Here is a 22,755-nt window from a genome sequence, read left to right on the forward strand (position 1 = left end):
TCAAATCTGGAATCATTTTCGTGAACCTCCTTTAAATCCTCTCCATTTCAGCACATCCTTTCTAAGATAAGGGGCCCGAAATTGCTCACAATACTCCAAGTGAGACTTCACCAGTGCTTAATAAAGTCTCAACATTACATCCTTGCTTTTATATTCTAGTCCTCTTGAATAAGTGCTAACGTTGCATTTACTTTCCTCACTACAGATTCAACCTTCAAATTAACCTTTAGGGAATCCTACACAAGTACTCTCAAGTCCTTTTGCATATCAATTTTGTGTATTTTGTCTCCATTTAGAAAAGTCAACCTTTCCATTTCTTCTGCCGAAGTGCATGACCATACACTTTCTGTCACTAAATTCCATCTGCCATTTCTTTGCCCATTCTCCTAATTTGTCCTGCTGTAGCTTCTCTACTTCCTCAAAACTACCTGTCCTTCCACCTATTTTCATATTGTCTGCAAACTTTGTAACAAAGTCATCAATTCCATCATCCAAAACATTAACATTTCTCTAGTATATAGGCATCCGTTAGTATCATGAGACCACGGATTTGCGACTTGGAGGATTTCCAGGGTGCAGGCCTGGGCAGGGTTGTATGGAAGACCAGCAGTTGCCCATGCTGCAAGTCTCCCCTCTCCACGCCACCGATGTTGTCCAAGGGAAGGGCACTAGGGCCAATACAGCTTCGCACTGGTGTTGTCACAGAGCAATGTGTTGTTAAGTGCCTTGCTCAAGGACACAACACACTGCCTCAGCTGAGGCTCGAACTAGCGACCTTCAGATCACTAGACCAAGGCCTTAACCACTTGGCCACGTGCCAACACATAACGTAAAAAGAATTAGTCCCAACACAGACCACTATGGAACACCACTAGTCACCAGCAGCCAACCAGAAAAGGCTCCCTTTATTGCCACTCCTTGTCTCCTACCAAGCAGCCACTGCTTTATCCATGTTAGAATCTTTCTTGTAATACCATGGGTTCATAGCTTGTTAAGCAGCCTCAAATGTGGCACCTTGTTAAAGGCCTTCCCAAAATCCAAGTACACAACATCAACTAATTCTCCGTTGTCTAACCTGCTTATTATTTCTTCATAGAATTCCAACTGATTAGTCAGTCAAGATTTCCCTTCGAGGAAACCTATGGCCTATTTTATCCTTGCCTCTAAATACCCCAAAATCATATGCTTAACAATTGTCTCCAACATCTTTCCAACCACTGAGATCAGACCAACTGGCCTATAGTTTCCTTTCTTCTGCCTCTCTCCCTTCTTGAAGAGTGGAGTGACATTGGCTATTTTCTAGTCTTCTGGAACCATTCCAGAATCTAGTGATTCTTGAGAGATCACTACTAATGCATCCACATTTTCTTCAGTCACCTCTCTCAGAACCCCAGGGTGTATACCATCTTGACAAGGTGACTAATCTACCTTCAGACCTTTCACTTTCCCAAGAACCTCCCTAGGAACAGTAACTTGACACACCATGACCCCTGACACCTGGAACTTCCACCATACAGCTAGTGTCTTCCACAGTGAAGACTGATGCAAAATACTTATTCAGTTCATCTGCCATTTCCTTGTCTCCCAGTACTACCTCCCCAGCATTGCTTTCCAGAGGTCTGATATCCACTCTCACCTTATACTTTTATCTTTACACTTCATGTATCGAAGAAACTTTTCATATCCTGTTTAATATTATTGGCTAGCTTACTTTTGTATTCCATCTTTCCCTTCTTAATGACTTTTTTCATTGCATTCTGTTGGTTTTTAAAAGCTTCCCAATCCTCTAACTTCCCACTAATTTATACACCAAATGCCCTCTCTTTGGCTTTTATGTTTGTTTTAACTTTCCTTGTTAGCCACGGTTGTGTCATCTTGCTTTCAGAATACTTCTCCCTCTTTAGGAAGTATATATCCCATGCCTTCCAAATTGCTTCCAGAAATTCCAGCCATTGCTGCTCTGACATCATCCCTGCCAGTGTCCTTTTCCAATCAATTCTGGCCAACTCCTCTCTCATGCCTCTTTAATTCCTTTTACTCCACTGTAATACTGATACATCTGACTTTAGCTTCTCCTTCTCAAATTCCAGGGTGAATTCAATCATATTATAATCACTTTCCCCTCAGGGTTCTTTTACTTTAAGCTCTCTAATAAATTCAGGTTCATTGCACAACACCAAATCCAGAATATCTAATTCTCTAGTGGGTTCAACCACCAACTGCTCTAAAAAGCCATCTCGTAGGCACTCTAGAAATCCCCCCTCCTGGAATCCAGCACCAACCTGACTTTCCCAATTGAAAATATTAAAATGTATTGAAACCCCCATGACTATTGTAACATTGCTATTTTGGCATGCATTTTCTGTCTCCTGTGGACCACATCCTTACTACTGTTTGGGGGTTTGTATATAATCCCCATCAGGGTCTTTTTGCCTTTGCAGTTCCTTAGATTTATCCACAATGATTCAACATCTACGTCACCTCTTTCTAATGATTTAATTTCAATTTTTACCAACAAAGCAATGCCACCCACTCTGCCTTCCTGCCTATAATTTCGATACAATGAGTATCCTTGGGCATTAAGCTCCCAGTTATATGCCTACATCATCATACCTGCTAATCTGTAACTGTGCTACAAATTAATTTACCTTATTCCATATCCTGCGCCCATTTAAACATCACACCATCAGTCCTGTGTTGGCCCTTTTTGAATTTGTCCGCCTTTTAAATTGCAACTCATCCTGTTGACTGCAATCTTCCCCTATCAACAGCCTCTTCTTGCTAGGAGTCTCACTACACATTAACTCTGCACACCAACTACCTCATCTTCAGTACTGTCTCCCTGCCAAATTAGTTTAAACCCACCTAAACAACTCTAGGAAACGTGCCCTCCAGGATATTGGACTCCCTCGGGTTCAGGTGTCCCTTTTGTATGGGTCATACCTTCCCCAGAAGAGATCCCAGTGATTCATAATTCTGAACTCTTGCCCTTTGCACCAATTCTTCAGCCACATATTCACCCACCAAATCATCCTACTCTTACCCTCACCAGTACATGGCACAGGCAGTAATCTGGAGATTGCTAACCTGGGGGTCCTGTTTCTCAACTTTCTACCTAGCTCCCTAAAATCTGTCTTCAGAACCTTCTCATTTTGTCTACCCATGTCATTGGTGCCAATATATACCAAGACGTCTGACTTTTTCCCTTGAGAACACCATGGACCTGATCCAAGATATCTCCGATCCTGGCACCAGGGTGGCAACATACCATCTGGATGTTAGCCAGAAGCACGGCAACAATTGTGAGCTGCCCCCAGCACATCCATGTACTGTGTTGGTCTTTGATGCAAATGACGCATTTCAATGTATGTTTCAATGTACACGTGACAAATAAAGCTCTTTTTTAAAAAAAAATCAGCATGCACTCTGGCCATCGGTGTGGGCTGGATCAGAAGCCAGGTCATCTCCTTATGATGTGTATAAAATGTCTATTTGGATTCGCTACTACAGGCAGAGTACCCCTTATCCAAAATTCCAAAATCTGAAAACCTCCGAAATCCAAATTTTTTTTGAGCACTGACATGACATCACAAAAGTAAAATTCCACAACACACTGGGTAGATTCCCCAGTGATATGCAGATGTCTGCGCACCTGACAGATATGAGAAGTGGCCTCACAAACGTCATGAACATCAATTACTGAAGAATAAAAAAAACTGCATGAAGTGAAAAATAAAGATCTCGATCGTGTATTGGAAGAGTGGATTCATCAGCATCAGAGTGAGCATATGCCGTTTACGACATGCTGATCATAAAACAAGCAAAGATCTATCACGATGGACTGAAAACTGAAGGTAATTGGTCAGCAGGCTGGTTGCAGAAATTTAAGAAAAAGCATGGCATTAAATTTTTTAAGTCTCTGTTGATCACAAAAATCTAGCTCCAGAACAGGTCTACAATGCTGATTGTTTTTATACCTTACATAAAACGTAAAAAATTGTAAAATACAAATATAGTGTACTGTAACCTTTGAATCAAAACTCAGCATGGTATGTGGAGACTGAAAGCCTGCCATCGTTTGTTGTTCAACAGTTGATTCAGGTATTCTCTCCCAATGTGACTGGCTGCTCTTGTTACTCTGATCACATTACATTTTCATTACATTAATGGTATGGGATAATCTTTACTGTTTAGCACTGGACATATGTACGACGAACAACTGTATGGCAAAGACTGCTTACTGCTAGTCGGAATCAGAAATGAGGGTGATCCCAAGCTGTCTCATTATATATTCCAGAATCTGAAGTCTGAAACATTCCAGCCCTATGCATTTCGGATAAGTGATACTCAACCTGAATAATTAATTGCGTTCAGCTTTTGCAGTCAGCTCCCCTAGTTTCAATGAGCCACTAGTTTCTATTAGGATTGAAAAGGATAAACAATACCAGAAAAAAGACTTGCATGCCCTAATACAGAGAGAAAAGACATTCTATAACCTCACCTGTCAGCTTGTACTCCTTCCCCTCCCCTCACTTCTTTATTCTGGCTTTCCCCCCCTTACATTCCAGTCCTGATGAAGGGTCTTAGCCCAAAATATCTACTGTTTATTCCTCCCCATAGATGTTGCCTGATTTGCTGAGTTACTCCAGCATTTTGTGTGTTATTCTGGATTTGCCAGGCCTGATTTCAACTCATTCCATAGAAGCAAGTTCTTTAGCAATTTAATGTTCCCTTCCCTTATCCAGGTCACAATCCTTCATTGATAGCTAGTGATCTTATTTCAGTTCGCACCCAGAACCAGTTCAAATTAAAATTACCAGTTAAATAATTCACCCAACCTTTTTAGCCTCAGAAACTAAAAGAACACACAAGCTAACTAAGCCATGAAAAGGAGCTGTGCTTTTCAAGAAACAGATTTTTAAAAATCATTATCAGAGAAGACTTTACTGTTCTTTGCAAGCCATTTGTTCCATGTACCAAGAAGAATGGATTTTTTATACCCTGGTAGCCATTTCTGAGACAAGCAGCTACATGGCTTCTCAACAAAGTTAAAACAAGGAGCGGAATAAAGAGTCGACATATCGTGCTGATTGATGAAGAGTCTCGTCCAGAGACATTGACTGTTTATTCGTCTCCATAGAGGCTGCTTGACCTGCTGAGTTCCTCCAGTGTTTTGTGTCTTTATTCTGGATTTCCAGCATCTGCGGAATCTGTGTGTTAAGTTAAAACAAATTGTCTAAAACCCCTTTGGATTACACTTCTGTGAACAATTTGAATATGATGATATTTTGAAAACAAATATATTGTAGCTCACTCAATGGCTGAATAAGAATATCCCACTGAAATCTCATCACATATTTCCTTACAATATTGAAGGAGGCCATTTGGCCCATTGAACCAATACTGGGTCTCAGAACAGTCCCATCAATCCTATTCTGTCCCTTATTCCCCTGTAACCTATCTCTTTCTGGTGCCCATTCATTCTTCCACCATACTAGGCTCCAGCTTATTGAAGATTGTCATAGCTGGGGTGTGGGGGGGGGTAATGAAGATGAGTTCCCACTACCTATTAAACCATTATCTGAGAACACCTACTACACTCACTTCATTAAGGTTGTCATAGGCAGAGAGGGGGATAGTGAGGATAAGCTCCCACTACCTATTTAATGCTCTGAATGAAATGCATCCCAATTAGCCTCTGATAACCAAATCAAGCTCCTGGCCTTCAAGGGTTCCATAGCTGAGGGAGGTAGTGGGAATGAGCTCCCACTATCTACTAAGTGCTCCCAATGGCATATATATCAAATAGCCTTTGACAACGTCCAGCTCCTGGCTTTCACATGTGGCTTAGCTACTAAGGCCGGCAGAACCATTTCTACTGACAGGAGAAGGGGCAAAGGCAGGTTACAGGTGCTGGGCAGATGGGGCTCGTCAGCCATGGTTGGCAGCTCATCAACGAGGAAGAAGACTCTGATCTCAAACCTCGCTGCCTTGTGGCTACACCCACTCATGGAGAAGGCTTCAGGAGTAAATGCCAAGGAAAAGTGTGGAGCTGAAGTCCCTAAGGCAGTCCAACATTTGAGTTCAACGTTGACTGACAATTCTTGCAATGCTGCTGGTACCAAACTGTATCAGTCTCTGCCATTCCTTTGAATTCATCAGCTGTATGGGAGGGGGTGAACAGTTTGCTCTCCATATCGTACTGCCCTAGCTTGCGTATTACGTAGACCGCTAGGATGTAACATCCATAGTCAACTTTGACCAGTACTTGGTATAATTTAAGTTGGTAATTGGTTCATTACTGTTAGATGAGCCCAGGTGCAGTGAACACGTTCTGCATACCAAACAAGAGAAAATCTGCAGGTGCTGGAAAGCCAGAGCAACACACACACAAAGTGCTGGAGAAACTCAGCAAGTCAGGCAGTCTACAGAGAAAACAGATGATGTTTCGGGCTGAGACCCTTCATCTTCTGCACGCCGTCCATTTGATCACATCAGTGCCCTGAGATTATACATGGAAAAACAATAACAGAGTGCAGAATATCTTGTTCCAGTTAATGGACTTGCAACTGCCCATCTCTGTGGAAAGGGCAGTTGCGATTCCATTATGAGGTATATTGTGGGATCAATATTTCATATGATCTATTTTTATTTGTATTTAGAGTAACAGGTCCTTCCGGCCCAATGATCCTGCACAACCAATTACACCATGTGATCTAGGGAAGAATGAAGAAATTGAACGTTTGCTGTAATATTGTTATACTAATTACTATGCTAATTATGCTAATTACGACACCAGCCCGATTGGACCAAGAGTCTTACAACAGCAGAATTGAACCATAACCAATTTAGCCAGCACCCAGCACATCATTGTGATGCAAGGGAAGACAGAAAGCCCACACTGACAATGTGCTAACTGCACACTCAGCAGTGGAGGTCTGAATCAAACCCATGTCATTGGACCTGCAAGGACACTGGACTACCTGCAGTGCCTCTGTACTACACCCACGGAAATGCTGAATATGATAAAGGCCCGAGTTATTGGTAACTGAGCGATTCAATTGTCTGACCTATAAGAACCTACTCATGCCACCAGGCCAGAAAGTGTATAAAATGCCAAAAGAGATAAAGGATGAAGATTGGCTTTATTTGGTCATATTTACATCAAAATACTGACTTACAGTGAAATGCATCATTTGTGTCAAATTAAATCAGCGAGGATGATGCTGAGCAGGCCTACAACTCACCAACCCTATCTTTGGAATGTGGGAGGAAACTGGAGCAGAGACCGTGGTGGGAATTGAACCCCAATCTTACAGCTGGCTCTGTAAAACATTGTGATAACCTCTATTTGACCCACTATACTATCATGTCACCCTGCTACAGAACTCTGTCAACCTGGCAAATAACAAAAGTCTCGGCAAAGGAAGTCACATCTGCAGAACCACCACCCTTCCCTATATTCACAAAGCACTTCACTTTCATATGATCACTCCATCAACCACTCTAGAAATTTGTGAGAATTCAATTGATGTAAATTCCAACCTGTCCCCCATTCAACTATACTGCATTGATGCTTACAAAGCAGAGAAACGGCTTTATAGAGGAAATATCATTTTATTTGGGCCCTTCCAGGTGCTGGAAAAGGGCCAGAAACATAAGCCATCCTTACTGCTCACTGTCCCACTCCCGTCAGGGAGGAGGTTACATAGCATCCACACCAGGACCATCAGACTCAAAAACAGTTACTTTCCCCAAGCAGTAAGGCTGACTAACACCTCCACATTGCCCACCACCACTACCTCTCCTGTCATTTCCTGTCAGTCACTTGTGTACAGACACTGCCGTGCCTGGTGTCACTTTAAGGACACGTGTATTAACATTTATGGTGATTTTTATTATTGTGTTCTTTATCTTACCATGTGTTTTTTGTGTGGTATCGGACCCGGAGTAACAATTATTTTGTTCTCCTTTACACTTGTGTACTGGAAATGGCATTTAACAATCTTGGTCTTGACCTTGATCTTGTAGCTTAAGGCTACAGATTGGTCACTATGCTACCATGTGATAAATCCCATGATTTTGCAAATGTAGGTTTTCTTGAGCACATCAATACTGGAAATGTACAATAAGGGAATGACAATACTCCCCTGAGAATCTATAGAGATGTTTCAGGTCAATGATCTTCTTTCAGAACGTGAACATGAGAAATAGGAACAGGAGCAGATGTCAAACTTACTCCACGTGCAATAAGGTCACCAGTGATTCAGTTATGCCTCATCACTACTTTTCCATGCCGGTGACAGAATGTGTGGCAACACCTGTGGGCTGCCCCCAGCCCATCCTCAACAAAAACGAAGCATTTCAATGTCCATGTGATAAATTAATCTGAACGTGGACTATCAGCCATCATCACACTGAATAATGAGGCAGGATAAAGGGCTGAAGTCAGCTCTTCCCACCCTAGTTTTGTATGTCTGTATATGCTCATGATGCGGTAACCCCATTCTCCTCCCCTCTCCCCGTAACCTTTCATGCCTTGACTAACCAAGAACCTATCAACCTCCACTTTAAATATACCCAATGTTTTGGCATCCACAGATTCAACACCTTCCAGCTAAAGAATATTTTTTTTCCTTTCTATTCTAAATGGACATCCCCTCATTCTGAACTGTACCCTCTATTCCTAGACTCCTCTACTACAGGAAACATCAATAGACCTTTCAGGTTTCAATGAGATCCCCCTTCATTCATTCTCTCATTGCCTTTATTCTCTCCACCCTGCTTCCTTCTCTACAACTTAAAACCTATTTTGTTTTCAACACTTCTCAGTTCCTGGGAAAGTTATCAACCTGAAATGTGAGTCCTGCTTCTGTCTTCTCAGATTTATGATTTGTACCCTGGAGAGCAGTCTGACTGGTTGCAGCACCGTCTGGTGTGGAGGGGCCACTGCACAGGATCGGAAAAAGCTGCAAAGGGTTGTGAATTCAGCCAGCTCCATCATGGGCACCAGCCTCTCACCATCGAGGACACCTTCAAAAGGTGATGTCTCAAAAAGGCAGTGACCCCCCCACCATCCAGGACATCCCTCTTCTCATTGCTACCATCAGGGAGGAGGAACACGAGGATGCACACTCAATGTTTCAGGAACAGCTTCTTCACTTCTGCCATCAGATTTCTCAACACTACTTTACTACCTTTGCTCTCTTTTGGCATCATTTTATTTTTAAAATATTTCTCATTGTAACATTGTTTCTTTATGGATTGCACTGTACTGCTGCCACAAAACAAGTTTCATCATATATGTCACTGATAAAAAACAGATTATGGTTCTAAATCTCAATGCACTCAATGATGAAGATAGAGGCTTTCATTTCCTCAATTAATGTAACCTTTTCCACCCACAGTAAACAACAAAAGAACCCTATAGTAACACACATCAAATTTGCTGGTGAACGCAGCAGGCCAGGCAGCATCTCTAGGAAGAGGTACAGTCGACGTTTCGGGCCGAGACCCTTCGTCAGGACTAACTGAAGGAAGAAATAGTAAGAGATTTGAAAGTGGGAGGGGGAGGGGGAGATCCACAATGATAGGAGAAGACAGGAGGGGGAGGGATGGAGCCAAGAGCTGGACAGGTGATTGGCAAAAGGGATATGAGAGGATCATGGGACAGGAGGCCCAGGGAGAAAGAAAGGGGGAGGGGGGAACCCCAGGGGATGGGCAAGGAGTATAGTGAGAGGGACAGAGGGAGGTAATAAATAAATAGCGGATGGGGTACGAGGGGGAGGTGGGGCATTAGCAGAAGTTAGAGAAGTCAATGTTCATGCCATCAGGTTGGAGGCTACCCAGACGGAATATAAGGTGTTGTTCCTCCAACCTGAGTGTGGCTTCATCTTTACAGTAGAGGAGGCCATGGATAGACATGTCAGAATGGGAATGGGATGTGGAATTAAAATGTGTGACCACTGGGAGATCCTGCTTCTCTGGCAGACAGAGTGTAATAACCCATTAGTAATAAAGGACTTGCAGGTACTTGGAGAAACAGGGCAGCACAGCAAGAAATCAGTAACTTCAATCAGTAAATTTTGTGTTTAAACTGGAGAGGGTGCAGAAATGCTTCAAAAGAATACACTGGGACTGGAGGAGTTAAGTTATACGAGAGGCTGGACAGAGTGGGACTGTTTTCCCTGGAGTGAAGGAGGCTGAGTGATGACCTTATGGAGGTTTATAAATTCATGAGGGGCAGAGATAAGGTAAATAGTTAGCTTTTTTTCTTGAGTGGGGAAGCCTAAAATGAAAAGGCATAGGTTTAAGGTGAGAGGCAAGCTTTTCCCACAATGAAGGTGATGGTTCTATGGAACAAGCTGCCTGAGGAAGTGGTGGGGATGGATACAATTACAACATATAAAAGATATTTGTACAGGTTTATACAGGAACTGTTTAAGGCTACGACCACACTAGACCAGATAATTTTGAAAACGCCGGTTTTGAGTAAGAACGACAGGCATCCACACTAGGTGTTTTTTCAAAATATCACTGTCCACACTAAAACAGATATTTGGGCGAATCTACTCCTACCGTGCATGCGCAGACACATCTACAGAAAACAAGCGAAGAGAAAACGGTATATATTTACGTTTCCACGGCGGCGTTGTGCTATTTCCATTGGTCAAAAACTAGAGTACCTACAACAACAGCGAAAGAAAGTTTTCAACAATGTCTTCGAGGAATACAAAGAGAACTGGGAAAATCAGACCGGACTTCTTCATTTAGACAGACAATGAAGTCGAGCTGTTTCTGCGAGTTACAAATGACTACAAAGTCAGCAAAGCAGAGGAGATGTTTAATTCCAAACAAGCTATTAACGTAGACAATAAAGTAAACAACACACTCATGAAGCCGTCCTCTACCCAAGATCAACAATTACAAAATGTTAAACGGTCAACTCGACATAGACTACCAATCCCACGTCAAACCCAAACCTATTAGGAGCAGAAGAGGGCACTCAACTCAATTTGAAATACTAACTACCAAGTCAGATGTGTACAGCAATTCATTTTCCCCCCAACAATTAAGGTATGGAATAATCTTAATCCTAACACAGTCACACAACCAAACCCAATTAAATTTAAGGCAACACACATCAAAGTTGCTGGTGAACGCAGCAGGCCAGGCAGCATCTATAGGAGAGGTTAAGCCCACCCTCCGCCACCTCCAGTCTAAATTCCTTGCGGAATATTTTGGAGGATCAAGAACCAAGAGAGTGGAATCTTCTGCCGCCAGACCTGCGCAGATAGACTCAATCAAATCAATTTAGGGGATCTAGTTTTAAAAAAAGCTCACTTTACAATTTAACTCTCACGTCGTTCACACCAACTGCACGTTATAACAGCGGTGCTCAGTCAGCAACAGTGCCAGCTTGGAGACCCCGGGGTACAGGAGATCAAGGGTACGACCACTGCAGACTAGGAGACCAGAGGGTACGGGCAGAAGAAGAGGATGCAAACAGAGAAACCGAGATCAGCTTGAAAGTCACCTCCAGTTTAAATTCCATGCGGAATATTTTGGAGGATCAAGAACCAAGAACAGCCGTCCGGCAGTGCTTGCGCAGTACCAAGCAGAAGCAGAAAAAGCACTGTTGTTGTGGTGTTGTCATGACAACGTTTTTAAATATCTCCATTTACCCTGTCCACACTACAACACGAAACAATCGTTTTCAAATTTACACACTCTGGAGAGTGTTCTCGAAAATCTCTGTTTTCGGGGGTTGAAAACGCCGTTTCAGTGTGGATGGAAGGTCAAAACGAAGAGAAAAAAACTTTGTTTTCAAAATTATCCGGCGTAGTGTGGACGTAGCCTAAGAGGAATATGGGCCAAGTGCAGACAAGTGGGTCCAGCTCAGGAAGATGGGCAAAGGGGGCTGTTCCCATGCTAAAACTCAATGGCTCCATATGGCCAATTCAAGAACTGATACCTCACAAAAATTTACCAAAATACACAAAGGCACACAAGGACATCTATACAAATAATCCTGTTAAATGATTTTGGGAGATATTATAAAGAGTTCTCATCAAGGCAGATTCCTTTTGTAGGAGGTGGAAACAGTCAGTACAGAGCACAATGGGGGTTGTGAGTCACAGGTATTTCGGGAGAAGTTAGCCAAAAGCCAGACCATTTTCTCTCTACACTCTAATCTCGTGACCACTGTGATGCAAGAGATTTAAAGAAACAATGGGCTGTTTCTGTTCCACCACGGACTGGTTTCTGAACAGTTTTTCAGGCTCCAAGTCCCACAGGGTATTCAGTAAACAATCCTGGGAGTGGAGTATGTGCTACAGTGACTTAGCGTGCATGCATGCACACTCTTTGCAAACAGAGACATATTCTGACTCCCATGCACACAAACACAGTCATCTTGCTTACATCACGCTGATTCCCTCTCCAAACCCCCTCATCTCTGACTCCTTTCTCCTAAATGCCCCCTCAGTCTCCAGCCCTCCCCACTCTCAAAGTGAATTACTTGTTGCCAGATACTACACACAAAGATGAACAACCAATGTCCAAAAGAAGAGAAACCGTGCAAATTCAAAAGAAACACTAATAATAATAATAATATCTTCAGAAAGCCACAATAACACCCTGAGAATAGTCCGAAAGTTCCTGGCAATTGAGAACTGAGTGTGCTTGGCTATGCCTGTATCTCAGGCTTTACCAGCCTGAGCTGAGAAATGATAAATAATCATAATAATAAATAGCACAGCCTTTTGAAGATGTCCTCAATGGTGGGACGGTTGTATCAGTGATGGAACTGCCTGCCTCTACAAACTTATGCAGTCTCTTTTGATCCTGCTCCTTGGAGCCCACTTCCTTCCCAGTCTTGATGAAGGGTCTCGACTGTTTATTCCTCTCCATGGATGCTGCCTGGACTGCTGAGCTCCTCCAGCATTTCGTGCGTGTTGCTCTGGATTTCCAGCATCTGCATAATCTCGTTTTTAAAATCAGAATTAGATTATTACCACTGACATATGATGTATAATTTGCTGCTTTGCGGCAGTGGTACAGTGCAAGGACAGAAAAATCCAACAATTACAAAAAGGTCGTAGGAGATTTCAGAATGGTCATGGAGTTAGGGGAAGGATAACTCACTTCCTCAAAGGGCAAGAGGAGGAAGTATTTGACTAATTTTAGAGATGGAGAGATTATTGATAGGCAAGAAGATGAAACATTACAGTGGGAGACCAGAATGCAGAGTTGAGGTCGCAATTGGATCAGTTATGGCAGTATAAAGCAGGTTTAACAGGCTGAGTGGCAAATTCTCGTAATTTGTAAATTCTGCTGTTGAACCCTATAAATAGCAGCCTTTCCTGTGTTCCAAAGTCCATGTTGAGTTCACCATCATACACACGAGTACACGAGTGCACAGGTGCAATGAAAAACCTACTTGCAGCAGCATCACAGGCACGGAGCATTCACAAGAAGAACAAACACAAATTATACATGCAACACACATCAAAGTTGCTGGTGAACGCAGCAGGCCAGGCAGCATCTCTAGGAAGAGGTACAGTCGACGTTTCGGGCCGAGACCCTTCGTCAGGACATCTCATTAATTACTTCACTAATTACACTTTTTCCTCTAAACGATCACTGCAATCAGTAGTCTATAACTTTCCTTTCATATCTGAGTTTTTCAACCACCTGTACGACCTGGCATTTTGTGGTGTGAACTGAAGCCCAGAAGGTGCAGCAGCACGGCACGTAAGGATGTAAGGGCTGAATCAAGGTGATGGGACCTGGGCCCCAGGGTGGGGGGGGGGGGAGAGAGGGTCAAAATTTGGCTGCTGGAATGAACTTGGAAGCGAATCAAAGCATCAAAGCAGCAGAACCAAAGCAAGGTGGTGAGGCCTCGGCCTGAGAGTAAGCAAAAAGCCAATGTTTGGCTGACTTAAGCACCAGACCAGATTGGAAAGGTCGGATAAAGATTGAATCAAGGGGCCTGGGCCCCGAGAGTGAGGAACAATCCACTGTTCAGCCGATTTAAGTGCCAGGCTAGATTTAAAAGGTCAGGGTGTCAGGCCAGCGATTTCCATCAGCTCCCTTTTATTATTTTCTTTTACATTTATAATGTAAGTTTCTGTCTTTGCCACAAAACAACAGATTTCACGTCGCAGACGGTATTGATAATGAACCAGATTTTGATTCCATTAGATGCTGATTGAGCTGAGCTGAGCTGAGCTGAGCTGAGCTGTGAAGCCTTCCCCAGACAAACCACCTTCAGACTCAATTCATGCAGCTGAAAGTATGGCGATTTGAAAAAATACCAATAAACAGCCAACTTCACAACCACAATTCATCACTATTGAGTGAGAGAAAAATCGCTAGAATGTTTCACGGCAGTGGCGTAGCAGTTAGTGAGATGCTTCACAGTGCCACCAACCAGAAGATCGGGGTTCAATTCCATTGGTGTCTTAAGGAGTTTGTACATAATTTCACGGGTTTCCTCGGGGTGCCTCAGATTCCTCCCGCATTCCAAAGATGTACAATTTAGGGTTAGAGTTAGTAAGTTGTGGGGAAGCTATGTTGTCACCAGAAGTGTGGTGACACTTGCGAGCTGTCCCCAGCACATCCTCAGACTGAGTTGGTCATTAATGCAAATGACGCAATTCACTAGGCTTTGATGTACATGTGACAAATAAAACCAATCTTTATCTCTCTTCATCAAGGAAAAAAATCCCTCCTGAAGGTTAGTGATGAGTTAATTTAGAGTTTCTAATACATTCATTGCACTGAACACCAACATAACATACAAAGAAACAACTCTGTTCAGTAGTACCTCGAGTATCCTCTATCAGGAATCAGGACAGTGACTACAGAAAACCAACATGCTTAACTAACATGTAAAATTTTATCATTATATGAGGCATCATATGGAGAAGTGGAGGATGGTCAGATATTACAATTTTCCAATGAGCAGTTGTGATCAACCTTTTTTTCCACACTATTACTGAAGGGGAGTTCTGGGATATAAATTAGTAATAGGTTTCCCTTTGTTAGCTGTCCTGCTTTTCACATCACCATTCTAATGGAAACAAGGCACTGTTAAATTCCCACATCACAGCACAGGCTGTTCACCCCCTCATCACCCAGTTTATTTCCCCTCACTCACACACTTCTCCCAATGTGTCCCTCCCCTTACTGTTCCCACCTGCACACCCACTTGCCTTATTTGGTTCCAGGCTCCATCATTCCTTCAGTACCAAACCAGTACCCATCATGTATGAAGCCAAATGATAAAAGTCACAGGACTTGATCTTTAGAAAGCCCATCCTGGAAAGGGGAGGATGAAGCGACTTGATAGAGATGTACAAGACGATATGAAGCATTGACCGAGTGAGATAGCTAGAGACTTATTTCCCCCATGAAGGAAATGGTTAATGAGGGGGATTCACTTTATGGTAGTTGGTGGGAAGAATGGGGAGGGGGGTGGATGTCAGTAGTGAGTTTCTTTTTACACAGGAAGTAGTGGTGCATGCGATGCTCTACTAGGGGAGGTGGTAGAGGCACATACATTAGGGAGATTTAAGAGGCTCCTAGATGGACACATGGATGATGGGAGACTGGAGGGATACTGTATGTAGGAGGGAAGGGTTAGGTTGAACTTAGAGTAGGTTAAAAGGCCTGTACTGTGCTGTGGTGTCCTGCATTCAGTAGTCACGTTATTAAGTACAGGAGTGGAACCCTACACTTAATAAAGTGGCCACTGCGTATACAACAGTGTGGTTTTGTGCTGCTGTAGCCCATCCACTTCCAAGAATTGACGTGTGGTGTATTCAGAGATGCTCTTCTGAACACCACTGTCACCTTCCTGCTTGAACCAGTCTGGCCATTCTCCTCCACCCTCTCATTAACAAGATGGTTTCATCCACAGAACTGACACTCACTGGATGCTTCTTTTTGAAAACTTTTCTCACCATTCTATGCAAACTCTAGAGACTGTTGTGCATGAAAACAGCAGCAGATCAGCAATTTCTGAGATACTCAAACCACCCCATCTGGCACCACAATCAAAGTCACTTTGCAATCCTAGTTTGATGTTTGGTCTGAACAACAAATGACCATGTCTGCATGTGTACTGGTATACTAATAAATAGGCCACTGAGTTCTATGTTCCATCTTGGCCGTTCAGCACCATTAACACATCTTTCTCAACAGTACTTAGCAGTAAAAACTGGCCTTCTCTTCATGGCACAATTGAGAAAAGGGAAGAAACGGATACGCATGTTACATTATCCCTGACAGTTACTTGCAGAAAGAGTTGCAGAACCTTACATTGTTTCTAGAGCTCATTTAATCTTGATTCAGTTCTCATAAGCTCTAGGGTTGGGGGAGGGAGAAAGAGGTTTCAGTCCTCATAACTTCTGGGGTGAGGGAGAGGTGGGGGAGGGAGAAAGAGGTTTCAGTCCTCATAACTTCTGGGGTTGGGGAGGGGTGGGAGAGGTTTCAGTCCTCACAATTTCTGGGGTTGGGGAGGGGTGGGGGAGGTTTTAGTCCTCATAACTTCTGGGGCTAGGAAGAGGAAGGGCAAAAATATTAAAGACTTGGTAATAGGAAACAGATCTTAACAAACAAAATAGAGCCCACCATCAATTTCAGAGCATTGAGCTAGCAGGAACAGAGAAGCAGCCCTGACCTTATCATTTATGTCATAACTTCCTGCTAGAAGGCCTGTGCACAGATGCCATGGAAAACATAACACTCCAGTACAACAAAATAGAAAAGATACAAGTTTGGTCAGAAAGAGAAACTCCGAGGAACTAGTAAGGCAGGAAGAGAATGGGAATTGTAGAGTTTGACAAGATATGGGCGCTGAAGTGAGAGGACTTTGTGTGGATATCATCCAATACTGGAAGTCTGGAGCAGTCACAAAAAGGACTCTGGTTAATTGGGCCACCGATTAATTGGGCCAGCTGCTTATTTGGGACAACTGTTAATGAGAAACTAATTGAGAAAATAATCAGGATTACTTCCATTTATTTGGGACATTATGTTGCTTAACAGGGACAGGGGATTTTTGCCGAACAGTTTCTAATTAGCATCAGTCACATGAACTTGTGTGGCCATGGGACACCACACCATGCTTAGAGTGATCAATTTTTAAGTAGCGTATTTTTAAGTTATGTGTGCTGGCGTTCAAAAAACAGGCAAGCAATAAGAAACAAGACAATTCAGAACTGTTTTGCTCACTGTGGTTTCAAGCGTTCAAGCATTCAAGCCAGGAATGGCCGGGGGTGAAAATGAAAGAATCTCACTACTTCAGCAAGTCAGGAACTACAAAGAATTCGAAAGTATTGACAATCATCTTGAGCGTTGCAATGATAGTGAAGATTTGGAGGATGCAATTGTCAAAAACATTGTTGAAGATAGAATATTATCTGCACCCTAAGTGTCTGCGCTGATTTTGTCCATTTACAGTCAGTCAAAAGAACACAGTAGCAATGAATTCCTCTGTTGATAATAATTAGGAATTAAGTTTTATAATATTGTAGCAGTATTGGTAATGTTCTAATTTGTTCTGTATTTCATTTAAATTCATTTGTTACTCAGTTTGTCTTTCTTATACAATTTGAGCTATTTCCATGAAACATTGACTAACTGGGCAGCTGCTTAATTGGGCCAAAATGTACTGGTCCCGATGTGACCCAATTAACCAGTATCCACCATGTAGAATAAAGGAAACTCTGATACTTTATTGAAGTGGCCTCCTATTCATATGGAACTTTAGATCTCCGAAGACTTAAGAGTAAAGGAAGAAAACAAGGCCATCAGATATAAAAAGCAGAATTAGGCCATTCAGCCCATTGAGTCTGCTCTGCCATTCAATTATTGCTGATTTGTTAACTCCATTCACCTGCCTTTTCCCCATAACCATTAACACCTTTTCCAATCAAAAACTTATCATTCCCTGCCTTAAATGTACCCAATGACTAAGCCTCCAAAACCCTATGAAGCAAGGAATTCCGCATATCCACCAACCTCCAGCTAAAGAAATTCCCCTTCTCCAACTCCGTTTTATTCTTAGGTCGTGCCCTCAGATCTTCCACATTCCTACTGCTGTTAACATCCACTTTGTCCACTCTATCCAGATTACTCTAAACTATTGTTAACATTCACTCCATCCACTCTATCCCGATCACTCCTACCACTGTTAACATTCACTCCATCCACCCTATCCCGATCACTCCTACCATTGTTAACATTTACTCCATTCACTCTATCCTGATCACTCTAAACCACAGTTAACATTCATTCCATCCACTGTATCTCAATCACTCTAAACCACTGTTAACATTCACTCTGTCCACTCTATCCATTGTTAACATTCACTCCATCCACTCTATCCTGATCACTCTAAACCACTCCAGACCACTCTCAACTACTATTAACATTCACTCCATCCACTCTATCCCGATCACTCTAAACCACTGTTAACATTCACTCCATCCACTCTGTCCCGATCACTCTAAACCAGTTAACATTCATCCCATCCACTGTATCTCAATCACTCTGTCCACTCTATCCACATCACTCTAAACCATTGTTAACATTCACTCCATCCACTGTTCACATCACTCCCACCATTGTTAACATTCACTCCATCCACTCTATCCTGATCACTCTAAACCACTCCAGACCACTCTCAACTACTATTAACATTCACTCCATCCACTCTATCCCGATCACTCTAAACCACCGTTAACATTCACTCCATCCACTCTATCCCGGTCACTCTAAACCACTGTCGACATTCACTCCATCCACTGTATCTCAATCACTCTAAACCACTGTTAACATTCACTCCATCCACTCTATCTAGATCACTCTAAACCACTGTTGACATTCACTCCATCCTCTATTCACATCACTCCTACCATTGTTAACATTCACTCCATCCAGTCTATCCCGATCACTCCTACCAGTTAACATTCACTCCATCCACTCTATCCCGATCACTCTAAACCACTGTTGACATTCACTCCATCCACTCTGTCCCGATCACTCTAAACCACTGTTGACATTCACTACATCTCAATCACTCTAAACCACTGTTAACATTCACTCCATCCACTCTGTCCCGATCACTCCTACCACTGTTAACATTCACTACATCCACTCTATCTAGATCACTCTAAACCACTGTTGACATTCACTCCATCCACTGTATCTCAATCACTCTAAACCACTGTTAACATTCACTCCATCCACTATCTCAATCACTCTAAACCACTGTTAACATTCACTCCATCCACTCTGTCCCGATCACTCCTACCACTGTTAACAATCACTCTGTCCACTCTATCCACATCACTCTAAACCACTGTTGACATTCACTGCATCCACTCTATCCAGATCACTCTGAACCACTGTTAATATCTACTCTATGTCCACTCTATCCAAGTCACTCAATTATGTTTTACTGCTTGCAAAACCTTGGACAACTGATGCTGTGGTCTAAATTGTAGCAGCTTTGCACCAAGGTTGATGTTTTCAAAGTGCAGAGTGTTTGCATTGATGGTCACATGAAGACATCAGGAAGGGCAAGGAGATTTTTTCCAGATACTCTTCTCTAGGTCCATCCAGTGCAAAGAATTAGCTCTCAGTTTAGCAAGGTATTGATTTGCACATCCTTATCCCGGTTTTCAAATCTCTCAAAGTTCAAAGTGAATTATTATGAAAGTACGTACTTGTCCGCAAATACCACCCTGAGATTCATTTTCTTGCAGGCATTCACAGTAAATACGAAGAAATATAATAGAATCAATGAAAAACTGCACACAAAGATGGACAAGGTGTGAATGATGACAAACTGTGCAAATGCAAAACAACAAATAATAGTAAGTAGTAAATAGTTTTAAGAACATGAGTTTTGTCCCTGAAAGTGAGTCCACAGATTGTGGAAACAGCTTGGTGTTGAGGTGAGTGAAGTTTTCCACACTGGTTCTGAGCCTAATGTTTGAAGGGTAATAACTGTGGTTGAACCTGGTGTTGTGGAACTTGGGTTCTACAGTGTGGGCTAAATGTATCATGGAGTCAAAGATAAAGAAGGCACAGAACCAGACCCTTCAGTCCAACTCTTTACTACTGTCAACCTTCAGCTAGTCCCATCTGCCTGCAGCCTCTAAACCTTTCCTGCCATGTTCCTGTCTTTTAAATGTTGCTTTATCTGCCTCAACAACTTTTTCTAGCACCTCCACTCCACAGCCATTGCAAGGCTGATTTACAGCCGCTTTTCATTCCAGATGTTCAATGCCGTCCCAACGAAGGGTATTCATTTACCTGCACCCTAGGATTCCCCTTCCTCCCGCACACTTAGAACACGCCATAAAATAAACTAAAATACTGGCCAGTTTGTTGTTTGTATTTGTCAAAAATACTACATTACCTGGTTTGCACGGTGAGATGTTTCTATTCACTGCCGAATAACCACGAATGACTTTACAGACCAACACACTAACTAACACGTTAACACTTACCATGCTGTAGTTTTCTGTTCTATCGGAATCGCGGTGGCCATTTACTGTCACCAACAGGTCCCCCGGAAAATGAAAGAGTAAAAACACTGGACCCAGTGAGAATATCAGTGAAGAGAGACGCTGACTGGCGTGTAGTCTCTCCTGGCCGAATGCATCTTGAGGAGAGTTTAACCTAGTTCGGCTCGATCTCCAAGAGCGACTCTGTCAAAGGAAAACTTCCTGTTTTCGTAGCTGGGACTAGAGGTCCTGCTCTCTCTTTCCACGCCCCCGCCACTCCTCCTACATGAGGGCAATGGCTTTAGAGCTTCGCTGGTCTGTGGCGCAACAGAAGGCAGTCGGGCTTTTCCGACCTAACCATGAAGATTCCCCGATTTGCCCTTTGATCATTCTGTGCACTTCCAAACATCTGACAAAATTCGCACTTCCTCACAAGTTAAAGGTAAATAGGCCTCACATCAACGCACCGCAGATTTATAAACAGAAAATCCTTTAAGCAGAGTAAATCACGTGTTTCACATCTCCCATCAACCCCGCTAGTTGCTGAGACCACAGGCGGTCTGAAAGGTGTCATACCGGGAACTATGTCTGGCTGTTGTGACTTTCAGTTTTAAATAGGATCAGAGTCACGTTTTATATCCCGGCATATGTCGTGAAATTTGTTATCTTTGCGGCAGCAGTACATTGCAATACATAATAATAAAAATTCATGAATTACAGTATATATATAGTTAAATTAAATAAGTAAACAAAAACAGAATTTAAAAAGTAATGAGGTGGTGCTCATGGGTTCAATGTCCATTCAGAAATCTGATGGCAGAGGGGAAGAAGCTGTTCCTGAATCACTGAGTGTGTACCTCATCCCTGAAGGTAGCAATGAGAACAGGCATTTCCTGGGTGATGGCGGGGTGGGGTGGAGGGGGGTCCTTAATGATGGACGCCGCATTTTTGAGGGATCGCTCTTAAAAAGATGTTCTGGATACTACAGAGGCTAATGCCCTTGATGGAGCTGACTGATTTTACAACTCTCTACAACTTACCTCGATCCTATGCAGTAGCTCCCTCCCCCATACCAGACGATAATACAGCCAGTCAGAATGCTGCCCACAGTACATCTGTAGAAATTTGCAAGTGTCTTTGGCGACATACCAAATCTCTTCAAACTCAAATGAAATATAGCAGTTGTCGTGCCTTATTTGTAGCTGCGTCAATATGTTGGGTCCAGGTTAGATCCTTAGAGAAATTGACATCAGGAGCTTGAAACTGTTCACTCTCCCCACTCAGTCCTCTATGAGGACTGCTGTTTGTTCACTCATCTTACCCTTCCTGAAGTCCACAATTAGTTCTTTGGTCTTAATGACATTGAGTGCCAGGTTGTTGCTGCGACACCACTCAACCAGCTGGTATATCTTTCTCCTTTACACCTCCCCGTCACCATCTGAAATTCTGTATCGTCATGATAACATTTGAGCTGTGCATATCCACATAGTCATGGGTGTAGCGAGAGTAGAGCAGTGGGCTAATCACACATCCCTGAGGTGTGCCAGTGTTGATCGTCAGCGAGGTGGGGATATTATTTTCAATCCGCACAGATTGCGGTTTGCCAACTAGGAAGTCAAGGGATCTTGTTTAAGATTGCACATGAAAGTTTATCAGGTGAGCATTTGAAAACAGAACTTGTCTAGTTAAAAAAGAGACTGATCTCTGCAATTAAAACTATTAAAGCAACTTAGAGTAATAGAGCATGCGAATACAGTAGAGCCTTGAGCCCTATTCATCCTGGCTGGCCAGCTTGCCCACACCCTTCCAACCTTTACCTGTCTATGTAGCCGGCCAAACGCCTTTTGAACGTTTTGTGGGAAACTCGACTCTATGTTATTAATGGAATCTTCCATTGTGCAAACTAGGTGTAATATTTGAAGTATAATTTTAAGTGATTAGATTTCCCCCAAATGGGATATCTAGATCCTGGGAGCACTGTCTTAAAATAAGAAGCAGGTCATTCAGGACTGAGATTAGAAGAAATTTCTTCACCTACAGAGTAGTGAATCTTTAATATTCTCTGCCCAAAACAGGTTGTGAAATTTCAGCCACTGATTATATTCAAGATAGAATCCAGATTTTAGACATTAAATGTATCGAGGGATATGTGTTTGGTGCAGCGAGGTGGTCCTGGGATAATCTTTTGAACAGCAAAGTACACGCAAGGGGCAGAATTACCTGCTTCCAT

The 22,755-nt window shown here is 42.7% G+C and overlaps 1 protein-coding gene across 1 annotated transcript in view; it reads right to left on the minus strand.

The window, feature by feature from the left end:
- hps4 (HPS4 biogenesis of lysosomal organelles complex 3 subunit 2) overlaps window positions 1-21,102 on the minus strand; it is a 77,739-nt gene extending 56,637 nt beyond the window's left edge. The window contains exon 1 of the mRNA XM_063034637.1: window positions 20,529-21,102. Within this exon, the coding sequence (XP_062890707.1) occupies window positions 20,529-20,569 (41 nt within the window). The 5' untranslated portion in view covers window positions 20,570-21,102. The remainder of the gene's footprint in view (window positions 1-20,528) is intronic.
- Window positions 21,103-22,755: the final 1,653 nt, after the last annotated feature.

Source organism: Mobula hypostoma, chromosome 27 (assembly GCF_963921235.1).
Source record: "Mobula hypostoma chromosome 27, sMobHyp1.1, whole genome shotgun sequence".
In the NCBI taxonomy this organism is placed as follows: Eukaryota; Metazoa; Chordata; class Chondrichthyes; order Myliobatiformes; family Myliobatidae; genus Mobula; species Mobula hypostoma.